This window comes from Chrysemys picta, chromosome 8, assembly GCF_011386835.1.
Source record: "Chrysemys picta bellii isolate R12L10 chromosome 8, ASM1138683v2, whole genome shotgun sequence".
Taxonomy (NCBI): Eukaryota; Metazoa; Chordata; order Testudines; family Emydidae; genus Chrysemys; species Chrysemys picta.
This window is the reverse complement of record NC_088798.1, coordinates 13951380-13964657: the sequence shown is the minus strand read 5'-3', so window position 1 is coordinate 13964657 and position 13278 is coordinate 13951380. Positions and strand designations below refer to the sequence as shown.

General features: G+C 40.9%; 1 protein-coding gene across 1 annotated transcript in view; it reads right to left on the bottom strand.

The window, feature by feature from the left end:
* Window positions 1-6002: 6002 nt before the first annotated feature.
* The window catches only part of PRKAA2 (protein kinase AMP-activated catalytic subunit alpha 2), a 30292-nt gene continuing 23016 nt past the window's right edge, over window positions 6003-13278 (bottom strand). The window contains exons 7-9 of the mRNA XM_005284772.5: window positions 12112-12616; window positions 9356-9482; window positions 6003-8739 (exon numbers count right to left, since the gene is read on the bottom strand). Of these exons, the coding sequence (XP_005284829.1) occupies window positions 8504-8739; window positions 9356-9482; window positions 12112-12616 (868 nt within the window). The 3' untranslated portion in view covers window positions 6003-8503. The remainder of the gene's footprint in view (window positions 8740-9355; window positions 9483-12111; window positions 12617-13278) is intronic.

Genomic DNA, 13278 nt, shown 5'->3' with positions numbered 1-13278 from the left:
TAGTTTTAAGGGACACTGTTGGCCTGAAATATTTTTTTCAGTTGGTTGAAATCAGTAAGAAAAAAGAATTACTTGTATTGTTCATTCTATAACACAAATATATCCGTTTTAAAATGAAGTTAACAACAACAACAACTTCAAAGCATAGTGTGAAGGCGCAGTTGTAAAATACTTACTAGGGCAGATTCTCAACTTGAGCCCAGGGAGACCTGACAATTTACATCAGCTGCGGATCTGGTGCTGTTTCATAACTCTCTGAATCCAATCCTCTTCAACCTGTACTTTAGTGACTTCAATGCATGACACTGAGGATCGCAGGATTGGGCCCTAAATCACTAAACGCCACTAGTGAAACTCTATCCCTTCAAGGCAATTAAAAAGAAAAATAGATTGTGTCCTTTTACAGAACAGCTTCATGTTGGTGTTGGCTGCAATGAACATGTCTATTCATCTTAGTGCAAGAGATTCTGTAACTTGTTAAAACAAAATGGAAACAGTCTTTACAAGGCATCAGTTTGCCGACAGATTCCAACATACTGTTCTGGCAAATATGTGCACTGAACAATAGCACTTGATATGTGTGAGGTTGGTTGTGCATGTACTGCATACTGATTTGTACTCCAATGAATTAGGAAAATTTAATACTCATGGTTAGCTGTAATCGCATCAGTGTGTTGCACATAGGAAACTATTTTAGAGATCTCCCCCCTCCCCCCCTTTGTAGTTCTGTTTGAAAATTGATGAAGACTTAAAGTAAAATCTGTATAAACTTAAACTATGTACTCCCCACCCATTTTCCTAAAACATACTCTTGGTAATATGCCAACCATCATTTACTGGTGCTGAGAGACAACCCAAGTTTCTTTGGCTTAGTTGTCAGTTCTGTGGCCATGGAAACGCCATGTTAGTGGAGCTGAGGAACTGAGAGGAAATCAGAATGCATGTTGCAAACTATAAAACCACTAGATCACCCATTCCATGCGCTGCAACAGAGCCTGCAACCAGATCACAAGCTTTCCAAACCAGCTTTTATACCATTCCCCTGCAATCAAGGGATGTGCCATTGCAAGATCCCCCTCCACCCACCCACCCCGGCCCCTTGCTCCTCCCCAGGTTTTTGCACAGGGAGCCAAGGTTTGATTCTGTGTGTTTGTATTAGTAACCGCTAGATCACATTGATTTCATTCATCCCATTAAGGTGTTTGGCTATTAATATTATGGAATCCAGTGAAATGTTGAGGTCCAAAATATCCAAACATGAGATAATTCAAGAATACTGGGACAGAAAGTGAGATCCTGGCCCCTTGAAGTCCATGGCAAAACGATCATGAAATCTGATCGGTAAGGGGAAGTTCATTTTCTTTTATGTGGAGTGTGAGCCACCTTAATTTTTCTCAGTTGTCTCTTGATATTGGCAACTAGGGGGAAACGGACTACTCAGAAGTCCAACAGTACTGAGGTGGTCTATATTATGTTTAAAAGATTTGTTGCCATCATTTTTTTTTTCATCTGAGTTTATTAAAGTGCAAATGTCAACCATGGAGACAGCATCACATGCAGTGCAGTACACAAAGAGTTTCCACACCATCAATGGAAGGTAAAAGGCTTTTTTTGTGATTAGCTGAGACATAATTATGTGTACAAAGAACAAAACTGAAACTAGGCTCGGTGCTCTTCCACAATAACTATTATCCAAAACATATTTTAATCATAAGAGTTAAAAAAAAAAAAATCCTTTCCTTTCTGGTTCTTCTGTTAGTGAAATGTGAAAAGCCAAGAAAAACTAAACTCTTTAGAGAATTTGTCTTCTGAACCCCATATTTGATTTTTTTTTTTAAATCTTTATACTCAGAGCTCTTAATATTAGCAGCTAAAATATTGTAATGAGCACATCATAAATATCCATTTTCTTTAAAATAAAATATTAACAGGAAAATGCAAGGTACTGGTCTGAGATAACTTAGGGTACCTGGCTTAATATAATGGGTCAAGGACACTACAGCTGTCATGTAATTTTCAGTTTTGCTTTGTACTCTAAAGAGAAAAAAAAGCTGTAAGATGTACAATTATAACATAAGAAACACACAAACAGGCTTCCAGCAACAAGAATAAATATTACCATTTTTGCAGTATCTACTTCACAGCTTTGTGGAATAACCCCCCACCCCACATTTTAAAAGATCAGAAAAACACACAGATGAGCATGAACAGTCTTAGAAATAAGTTGCAAAGATAAGTTAAGGCAGATTCAGAAGGAGCATCAAGACTTTTCTTGAGCATGGAGTACTTCTTGGTTTTACAGGAAAAACTAATTCAAGCTTACCATTTGGAACTTTGATATGCTGACCAGTTCTCCTGATTATTAACAATGGCAAAGATGTGTGCTTAGACCATTGCATATAATATCAATATCATAGTTTGTACTGAGTCAATGTTCAGTCACAAAAACACATACACAATGTGGGATTTTTTTTTTTAAGAGTATCCGTTAAAAATCTGACTGATACCAATATCTGTGAAGACTTGAAGCATGATTGTGTGTGTGGTAGTGGGTACATTTTACTCACCAATACATTTATAGTCCATCTTAAATCTGAGTAATTTTATCTTCCAGTGTGTCTTACAAAAAGAAGCTATAAAAATAATTATTCAAATGTGTGATGGGGAAGAACCAAAAGCATACTAAAGGGAAGCGTTAAATAAGCAACAGGAAATATTGAAAATAAGACTTTGGGCAAAACATAAGGGCGAATGCAGTAGCTTGATGGTACATTTAAAGTTGCACTTCACTGCATCCTAGTACATTACAAGTCAAATATTAAAGAAATTAGAGCAAGTGTCTTTTATCAATAGGGTGTGGATCTGAGTGACATTTCTTTCTAGAACTAAACCAGTTAAAGACTGAGCCAAAATGAGAACACAACAAATGCACTTCAAGTATTGATAAAGATTCTACGTATTTCTAGTCAGCATGATGCTGAATCAAATGTTATTTGCAGACCAAGTGAAATGAAATTATGACTTTCTGCAATTAACATATGTAGAAGGCACGAATTCATTTTGTATGTATAGTGTATGGATTTTTCTTCTAAATCTGATGTATAAAATACCCCACTGATGCTTGAGTTTTCTGTAAATTGGGCAGGAATTGATAGAATAAGGTCTAAACTAGATATCCTCTTCTGTTTTGATGTAAATGAATTGGTATTCCCGCAATAAGTGACTGACAAAAAGCTGTTTCATTTCTTCCTGCAATGTCAGTATGTCTGTTCTAAAGTACACCTTTGGAAGGACTAAATTTTAATATGTTGAGTGTGGGGTAAAAACAAACCTGTCTTGTTAAAAATGATCCTGCCTTCAGTCTTTAAAAGTTCAATTTCGAGTCTAGAAAATGTCAGTGTTCTGACATCCTGGTAAACCTGTGATTTGCAAAATGTAAATATCCACTGCTTGAAAATTGCACTTTGAGTAGTTCAAGTCGGTATAATTAAAGTATATCTACCCTGCTTGCCCAAATGATCATAAATGCATAAGTATAACCGAAAAGTAGGCTAAAGATGTAGATAATGACAATCTGAAACTATATCCGAGTACAGCAACTTCTGTATCGTTAGACGCCAGAAGCATGGTCCTCTATGAGTAGCATTAACTAATACAGTTCCTCAAAAGATTCCAAAATATACAACTGAGCTGGGTTAGTCTGTTGAATGGATAATTGAATGTTCTGTATTAATAGAGGTGTTAGTCGATCAAGCCTTCTGCAGAGGCAGTGTTGCCTAGTAAATTGACTATAGGAGCTGACCGTTAGGAACACCTGAGTACTAATCTGGTTGCTACTAATGTGTTCTGTTGACTTATAGTAGAAAAGTTGCTTAGCCTCTTTTGGGAAGTGTTTCTTCATCTGTAAAACTGGGATACTCTATTACTACCTACTCAACAAGGCATGGTTGTGTGGCTTCATTCATAAGTTGATGTTTGCACAGCATCTTAAAGATGTACAGTGCTGTGTAAGTGGTAATTCTTACCCTACTGCCTAGTAATTCCACCTGTCCTGACCTTGTAGGAAGGGAGTGTGTCATCTTAAAGGAACTCTGTTTAAAGGAATTAGTCTTGCTGCATAGGAAATCTCAAAGACAAGCAATTTTAAGGCAAGGGGACTTTACACTTACAGATGTGATTTACAAGATTACATCTTGGATCAAAGGGTTTAAGATTTTCATAGCTAATTCCTTTTACTCACCTCCTGGGCACAGGGTAGGTGACTTGATGGGATGCTACTCTGTTTTCAGCATGGGTTATGGCTAAGTGTCTGTCCATTTCAAACATACTGAAAAAATAGGGACATGGGACTCATACAATGAAAAGTACGTTTTTACATAGTTATCTCCCCTAGAAAATCAAACAGGCTCTAGACCAGAGGAAATGCATGGGTGTTGAGTAAGAGTTATAACTCTGTTATGCTGCTGATATAAGATACACCTTTTTGGTCTGTTCTTTTCTCCAGGAGGAAATTCAGGCTTGCCTCATCACCCCGTCTAAAGGTACATCTTCACTACCCGCCGGATCGGTGGGTAGTAATCGATCTATCGGGGATCAATTTATCGTGTCTCGTCTAGACGCGATAAATTGATCCCCGAACGCGCTCCCCGTCGACTCCGGAACTCCACCAGAGTGAGAGGCGGTAGCGGAGTCGACGGGGGAGCCGCGGCCATCAATCCTGCATCGTGAGGACCCGAGGTAAATTGATCTAAGATATGTCGACTTCAGCTACGCTATTCACGTAGCTGAAGTTGTGTATCTTAGATCAATTCCCCCCCCCCCCAGTGTAGACCAGCTAATGCTCTTATTCTGTCTGAGAAACAACCTTAGCTGTTTGTCCTGTTCTCCTGCCCTCTTTCCTCTCGCTCTCTCTTACTGACACTGTCACCGTGCTACACCACTGTCCTGGGATGAGTGGAAGTATCCTCTCATGGTGCTAAAGTAGGGTGTGGGAAAGCAGAGTTCAGTTCCCTGCTCTCCCACAGACTCTGTGTGTGACCTTGGGTCAGTGGGGATAATTAACACTTCCCTACCTGACCATAAAGGACAAATAGATTGAAGACTGTGGTGCCCAATGCTGGGTAATGGAGGCCATGTTGTCATGACTTAGGTACTAATGAGTAGTAAGCCATGCTCACCTCTCAGATGCCCTCCATATACAATGTCCAAACTACTGCCAGCCTCCAATAGTCTACCCCTTCCTGCCTTAAAACTGAAAACCTGCTCTGGTCAAGGCCTGATAGGCATATTCTATGTATCAGAAAGGTCCATTTTCCCAATGCCCAGGATTTTTCCCCAAAGGTGTCAGAAAAAATTTGGAGCAGAAAATATGCAGGTCATGTGCAACACTTTCTACTTTTTCCAGGCATGGTCCTGGGTCTGCAGGGTCCTGAGGTACATTATCAGCACTGCATTTTTCAACAGAAAAACAAAGTTCTGTTACTTTTTGTATTTAAAATGCTAGATAGGTGATGTGCGGACAAAACTGGAATCCTATTACTAAAGTGACATAAACTTACAGGGGCCAGAAGGAAATCAAATTTGGCCCCACATGTTTAGAGGTGGGGGGTTGGATTCTCCACTGACTTGCATAATCACTTATACACAAGCAAAAGGCTTGTAAAATTTTATACATACCAGGCACAGGTTCAAAGCCATGGAGATTCATCCACCCTACAGTATTTTAATTAATTTTTCAAAAATTGCTTGTTACATAACCTAAGAACACGACACACATTCCTGGTTTCTTTTAAAAGCACAGTCATTCTGCTGTAGGGCTTGTAATTCAAATACTGCAGCACTGGGCTAGTACTGTATACAGGAATCTGACAGTGAAATTGATTTTGAAACTGATTACCCTGCTCTCCTTGCCTAACCTGAAAGACAGGCAGAGGGTAAACAATGGGCACAGATAGTGGAAAAGCCGGAGTTGTAAAGTTACATTTGTGTAAGTCTAAGGTGTGATCTGCAACAAAAGTAAGGCAATTTGTTTTTAAAAATTAGCCTGTTTTTTTTTTTAAGCTGAAAGTGTCCCACTAACCAGTAGGTAGCAAAATATCCCATGTTTGTCTACATTATCTAAAATGGTTAAGACAAAAGCCCCAACGAATGATGCTTTTCCTTGCTTCTTATAGAAACTTTCAGGATGTATAGTGGAGCTTGATAACAAAATAAATAATTCCTAGCCAAAGAACCTTATAGATGGTTTTTAATAGCTTTACAAGTAGAATGATGATTGTTTTCACTAATGTGGAAGCAGCCACCTTGCCAAAATTCTCCTTTTACTTTTTTAAATAAACTGTCAAGACTTTTGGCAATGTTTTCATGCAGCGTCTGTTTCTTGACCCTAGTCTCTGATAGTCAGATAGTGATGGGAATTAAATACCATAGCAAAATTAGGCAAATGCCAATGGTACCCGTTAGATTAAACCTAAAGAATTTAAAAAAACTTGGTAAAAAGTCCATACGTGAGGTGGCGTTTACCCTTGTGTAACAACTCTTTTAACCTTACACGTCCCTCTTTTTATTTTAACAAAAGCTTATCCTGCAGTTAGCCCAATAGTAAAGAAATAATAAAACCCTAAGACATCCCCACCTTATCGGTATAGCAGCGAAGGTCACAGTCTATTAAGCGTTAGAAGTACACGAAAGCCCTAAGGCCTGGAACGCCACTTTGAAACTTAACTGCTGACTATCCTGAAACAGTACAAGAGGGAGACCCTTTATACTGTAGGATTGATAAGGTACATTTGGCAGCTGACTTGGGGAAGGGATCAAGTATAAAGAAAAGGATTTGCTATGAGAGAGATCATTTGAAATGTAAACCCTATTGCCTAGTGCCTGTGCATTTCACAAAGGAAAATTGCCACTACCACTTAAGCAAGCCAGCTATTTGTCACTTATGGGCTGAAAGAGGATTGGGATGGGCCTGGACAGCTAATGGGGTGAGGAGCAGATTGGAGTGGTTCTCTTCCCCCTCCCAGTTCCCACTGTCCTTGATAATACCACCCAGACAAAAACAACAAGGAGTCTGGTGGCACCTTAAAGACTAACAGATTTATTTGGGCATAAGCTTTCGTGGGTAAAAACCTCACTTCTTCGGATGCTCTCTATGTATCCGAAGAAGTGAGGTTTTTACCCACGAAAGCTTATGCCCAAATAAACCTGTTAGTCTTTAAGGTGCCACCAGACTCCTTGTTGTTTTTGTAGATACAGACTAACACAGCTACCCCCTGATACTTGACCACCCAGACAGTGTCAACTCCCCAACAATCCCTCTTCTCGATTCTTTCTTTCTCTGCTCCCACAAAGTACCGTCAGTATCCTGTTCTCGAATGGCTCCCTCCACCCAATCCCTCTGCCTCTCCCCCACTTGCTTCTGCTCAGGAGGGATGATACCCTGAAGGAGAGATCGGTGACTATTTCTCACCGCTCAGAAGCGTTAAACAGGGCATTGCACAAAACTTGGCATAGGCTTCAGCTACTGAGGCGTTAAGAATTTTTCCCCAGGTCAGAAATCAGTGTTGCTTACGAGGCAGCTATTTGAAATATTTTGTAGGAGGCACGGCTTGTAGTAATTTACAGGAGCTCTAATGTGATCGGAAGCAGGTGGAGTGTACATTGTGCAATGTAATTGGTGGCCAGAGGGGGGGAAAGCCACATAGCCTTAAACATTAAAAAGAGGCCACCAGGCCAGGACTATTCCATAGACCCAAAGCAGCTGAAATGGAGGAGGGAAGGGGAAATCTTCTGGGGAAACAGCTCTCTCTAGTTCAAAGCCTTAATGTGTGAAGGTCTCGGAGAGGTGTGAGCTGTGCCTCCTGTGTGACCCTGCACTTCTGCCATCTTGTATATAAAATGGGGTTGCATGTTCCAAGATCACAGAAACCTCCAGGCAGCCAGCTGCTGGTTTTTATGCAAGAGCTGTTTTCAGAGGCCTGCAGGCATCAGTTTGTAAATATCGCAGTAGTTTTATTACAGCTGGATTTTGTTTAATATATTTACTTGTCTATACCTTTTGTCTGGTTCACCCTAGTGAGCCCCCTTGAATAGCAGAGGGGATGCATTATATATGTCACTAGAGAATACCCATATTGTAGATATTGAGGCTAGCCAAGTTTCCATAAGTAGAGACAGGTAGCACTTAGGGAAGGGTTGTTTACTGATGCAGTTACTGTTTTAAAGCCATGCCCAGTTTTTTCCCATTCATCTTCACTAGTAAAAGCAGTTTGGTTTATACTATGGTGAAACTAGTGTAATAAATGAGACAAGCCTGTTTCTAGTTCCCTCAGTGCTTTGTAATGGGAACTGGATCCACTGAAGGGAGTATTGGGTCTTAGGGGGGTGTTTTTGCACCCTACAGTGTACACTATGCCCAGGATACGACAAAACCAACGGAAAAAGAAACAACCTAGGACCAGATTCTCAGTGCAATCACGTGTGACGAGGGATAGGGGACTGAGCATCAGCGAGCTAATGCCATGATCAGACTGGCACACATTTCAAAAAAATCCATGGTGTGGCTACCCAGGCGTGGAGTAACGGAGGCCACGCTCCCAATCAAGGAGCCAGTCAGGGATCCAGTAAGCGACTGGAATTCAGCAGTGGTAGAATCAATACTCAGTCTTGGTCTGTGCAAGCCAGCCGCAGAGCATGAGCGCTGTGGTGTGGAGGAGCCTGACCTCTGCTCCATGACATCATCTTAAATGCACAAACAAACAGCGTTATTTAAAATCTACTCAGCTGCTACCCCGGGGTGAGGCCTGGCCAAGAAAGGAACACTTACATCAACAGTACACGCATGCTAGGAATGACATTCTGGCTCCGCTGAAGTCAGTGACAAAACGCCTGTTAACTTCAGTGGGGCCAGGGTTTCACCCTAGAAGTGTGCCAATTAAAATGTGTGTTACATTAGTAGGGGGAAAAGGTAGTCTTAGATTAAAGCTCGCTGCGTGTACCTGCTTGGGAGATTCTATAAAGTAAAAATACATATGTGCTCTGGTATCTAGCTACTTCAACACACTTCGCTGTGTGAGATCACTTAAGATCAAAACGAGTTTGCAGCAGATGAGGAAAAAGTATGTTGTGCAGTGACAAATGGGTAGGCTCGTTGGAATTGATTTTCCCCTTTCGCAAGTATAAAGAACTATTAAACTGTCACAGTAGCGCTAGTGGAGATGAATGGACCAGAGTTACTCAAGTGGACTAGAAACACTAGCAGATACCATAGGAGAGTCTGAAAATGTAAAGTGACAAAACCCTCAAAATTCCCCATTCTATGCGATTCAATTGTCATGCCACAACACTTCCTGCTTACCATCAATGCTTTTAAAGTCCAAAAGATAGCTGCGATTGTCAACCTGGTAAAGCTGTAAACTCATTTTCACATAATTCCCCGTCACCGGGTTCTTTCGACGCACTCTAAGATGATAGGCATTCACCACCTAAAACAGGTAACTTTCTTTCAGGAATAAAATTCAAGACGGTAGAAAGAACATTCTCACCTCCCCTCCCCCCGCGTGAAACATTTCAAGAAAAGAACATTGTCTGGAAAAAATGATTGCTTTAACATAAATAAATAAATAAATATCCTAGTTTCTTCTAAAATGTGTTTGTGGTTTTTTTTATGTTAAGTGCTTTTCAGTTAGGGTTGTGCGCACCTCTCTTGCCACCCTGCTAGCCCACATGTGTAACTCTCAATACAATCTCTTCCTTTTGTACATAGTTTATAAAGGATTTGCATGGATGGCAGGTTTGTTGGCATGCGAAACCTGTTTGTGGAGTTAAGTCTTAGGGGGCGGACGATTATTGCTCAAGCCGAATACTAGAAAAAACTTCATCGCCTACAGAACTATTTAGCTAACTTCATTCTGGGTGTAATTCCACTTCCGTTTGTATAGCTGCACCAGGGATAAATTTGGCTCATTAGCTCTCTGTCTTGCTGTGCATGTAACCAAGCTATTAGTTGTTGCAGACCCCAATATCTTTATTTAGACTGTAAGCTCTTTGGGGCAGGGATTCTGTCATATGTTTGGACAGTGCCTTGGGCAATGGGGACTTGGCCTCCAGGTGCTACTGCCATACAAATAAATAATACCAAAAAAAGAGAAAGGGAGCGGGCTTCCAGAAATGACAGCAAATCAATTCACTGACCAGAGAGAGAATTTTCTTGGGGAAGAAGAGCAACACATTCAGATTTACTTCAGAGAGCAAATATTAGTTGAATGAAATGGTAATAATATATTTCTGCTCCATTGTAACTAAACACCCTTACTCTGCCCTCTGCCCACCAAAACAGGGAGTGGGGTAAAACTTGAATACAGTCACTTGTGTTAGAAAACAGTCCAAGGTCTAGAAGATATGCTTTAGTCAAACACAAGTAATTGGGATCTATACAGGGGTGACTGGGGGAAGTTCTATGGTCTGTCTTATGCAGGAGATCAGACTAGATCAGTGGTCTCAATCAGGGGTATGTGTATCCCTGGGGGCATGCAGAAGTCTTCTACATCAACTCATCTAGATATTTACCTAGTTTTACAACAGGGGACATAAAAAGCACTAGTGAAGTTGGTACAAACTAAAATTTCATACAATGACTTGTAGATAGAGCAATATAAACTATACACTGAAATGTAAGTAAAATATTTATATTCCAATTGATGTATTTTATAGTTTGATGGTTAAAAATGAGAAAGTCAGCAATTTTCAGTACTGGTGTGCGGTGACACCTTTGGGTATTTTTATGTCTGATTTTGTAAGCAAGTCGTTTTTAAGTGAGGTGAAACTTGGGGTACACAAGACATATCAGACTGCTGAAAGGGGTACAGTAGTTGAGAGCCACAGACTAAATGATCTAATGGTTCTTTCTGGCATTATAATTATGAAAAGTTCACACTTGGTTAACTCCTTTGTGGAACCACTAAAACGTGTAATTGCCACAGCCTGTAAAGTAGATTTCAAACCTGTCCTGAGCTGCCTCTAATGATGGGACTCAGTTACTGCACGCAGGCGCCTGAGCTGAGCCATTTCCCCACTCGTTTCACATAGCTACCCACAAATGAATTAAATGCTGGAAACTTTAACACATTATGGGTGATGTTTTAAATGCCGGCATTTCAAAAGTAGCATATGCAGCAATGGTAATGTTCACATGCTCTACACCATTAAGTAAACCATTCTAGAATGAATGAGTGGGGATAAACATAGCTGTGTCATGCCGGGTGATGGGCCTGATTCTGCACTGCCTTTCATCTTGTGTTGCTATTTACCCTGGTGAAAAGTGGTCGTAAAAGGCTAATGAGTCAACTGGTCACAGGTAAGTGACTACACGAGGCTGTGGAGAATCAGGCACAGGAGTTCTTAACGAGGGCTAAATCAATGGCAAGAATTTATCTGAGCACAAGACAAATCAACTAGCTAGCTGCTGCAAAAATACCTGTCCTGTCCCATGCGCTGATCGCTCAGAAAACCCAGTAAAAAGAGACTATTACCAAAGCAAAAAAAGAAAAATCAAGCATGAGAAAGTTCAGCCCCAACAGGTGCATTGTTTGGGAAGCATTAAGTGACTGCAAGCATGAGCTAGACATGGATGTACCTTCACCAATAATAAGTACAGTTTCACTAGTAAAAGAACTTTTGTCCACAGAGTAACACAGCCTATATAGCCCTTAAAAGAATAAAGGGAACGGATTGTGTAGTTTCCGGACATGTGATTGTTATGACCCATGCAAGAGCTTTCAAGGTATTCTGTCACTAAAATTAGAAATATGACCAGCTCCTGCTTTCCCTACAGCTAAATAAGAGAATTATTCTTCCAACCTAGGCTGAGAGAGTTAAAATAAGGAAGTGCATATTTTATGTCAGTAATGCACGTGGAGCTTATTTAGCCACAACTAGCATTTTTCATGTTGAGTGTTTGTAAAAATAATAAACTAGAGACGATAATACAGTGGTATTAGTTCAAAACAGACAATCCTGTAACAATACTTACTAACTGCACTGATCAATTCAGATCAGGAGAACTTATAAGAAAATAATCCTTGAAACTGGCCACAAAGCACTGATATTTCCTACCTTCCATTCAAAATCCAGCTGTTTCATAGCTCGGTACACTTCAGCCATAATGTCATACGGTTTGCTTTGACTGCGGATTCCTAGATGCCACTTGGCTTTTTTCACAGTCAGAGGTTTTGGCTTGGTAGTATTCAGTGCATCCAAGGGACACCGTGCTTTGGGACTGTCTGCTATTAAAGGAGGCATCCTCTCTGGGTGTGGTTTCACCCCTGGAGGTATGTGCATAGTGCTGTCATCCATAAATGAGCCAGTGGGCGGACTAGAGGCGAGGTAGAACTCACTGGCTTGGTTCATGATTCTCCGATTGTCAATAATAAGGTGGTAAGCTACTGCAAGCTGGTCTTGTGGGTCACCGCTATACAAACTGTTCATCACCTCCGACTCCGTGCATTCAAACTTCTCACAAACTTCCCGCACTGCGTCATCATCAATGACATTGGCATCGTAAGAAGGATCCTCTGGAAACAAATAACTGGGCAAGTCTTGTTTAAACCACTCGTGTTCTCTAGGGGAAAAAGAAATGAAACTGTGACTACAGAGAGAGAGCGTAGCCGTGAGTCTGTATTTACAGTTGGGCAACCTAACGGTGATTCATTCTATGAGCTACAGCCCGAGGTGGTGGGGAGGGTGAAGGGGGTTGAACCAATCAGACAGACCCTCAGCTGGTGTAAACTGGCAAAGCTTTGTTGTTTCAATGGAGCTACAATAATTTACACCGGTTGACAATCAAGCCCATTATTTTTAGTGATGTCTGTGTCTTCAGTTAGGCAGTGGAACTCATTGCCACAAGACATCAGCGTGGCCAAGAGTTTGGCGGAACTCGAAACAGGCCTGGCCACTACTATAATATTCTATCAAACAAAGTGCTTGTGGAAGGCCTTGATTTGACAGCCCTGCAAACTATTAATTATTTATCAACACACAGGTAGCACCAGTGCATGTGTCCCTCAGACTAAGGTACCACAACAATATTGACTAGAGGGGTGAAGGACAGTGCAGTTGCCACGCTGATTCAGTTTTTGTAACTTCCAACAAAACTGTGAGTTGTGTGAAATAGTCACACCAAACAAAGCAAGGAGCGTGTGTGCAGGGTCTCCTGCATGTGATGGGGTGTCCACCCCACACAAGGCTTGCAAGGGTGAAGGTGGCCAGCTAGGCCAATTACCT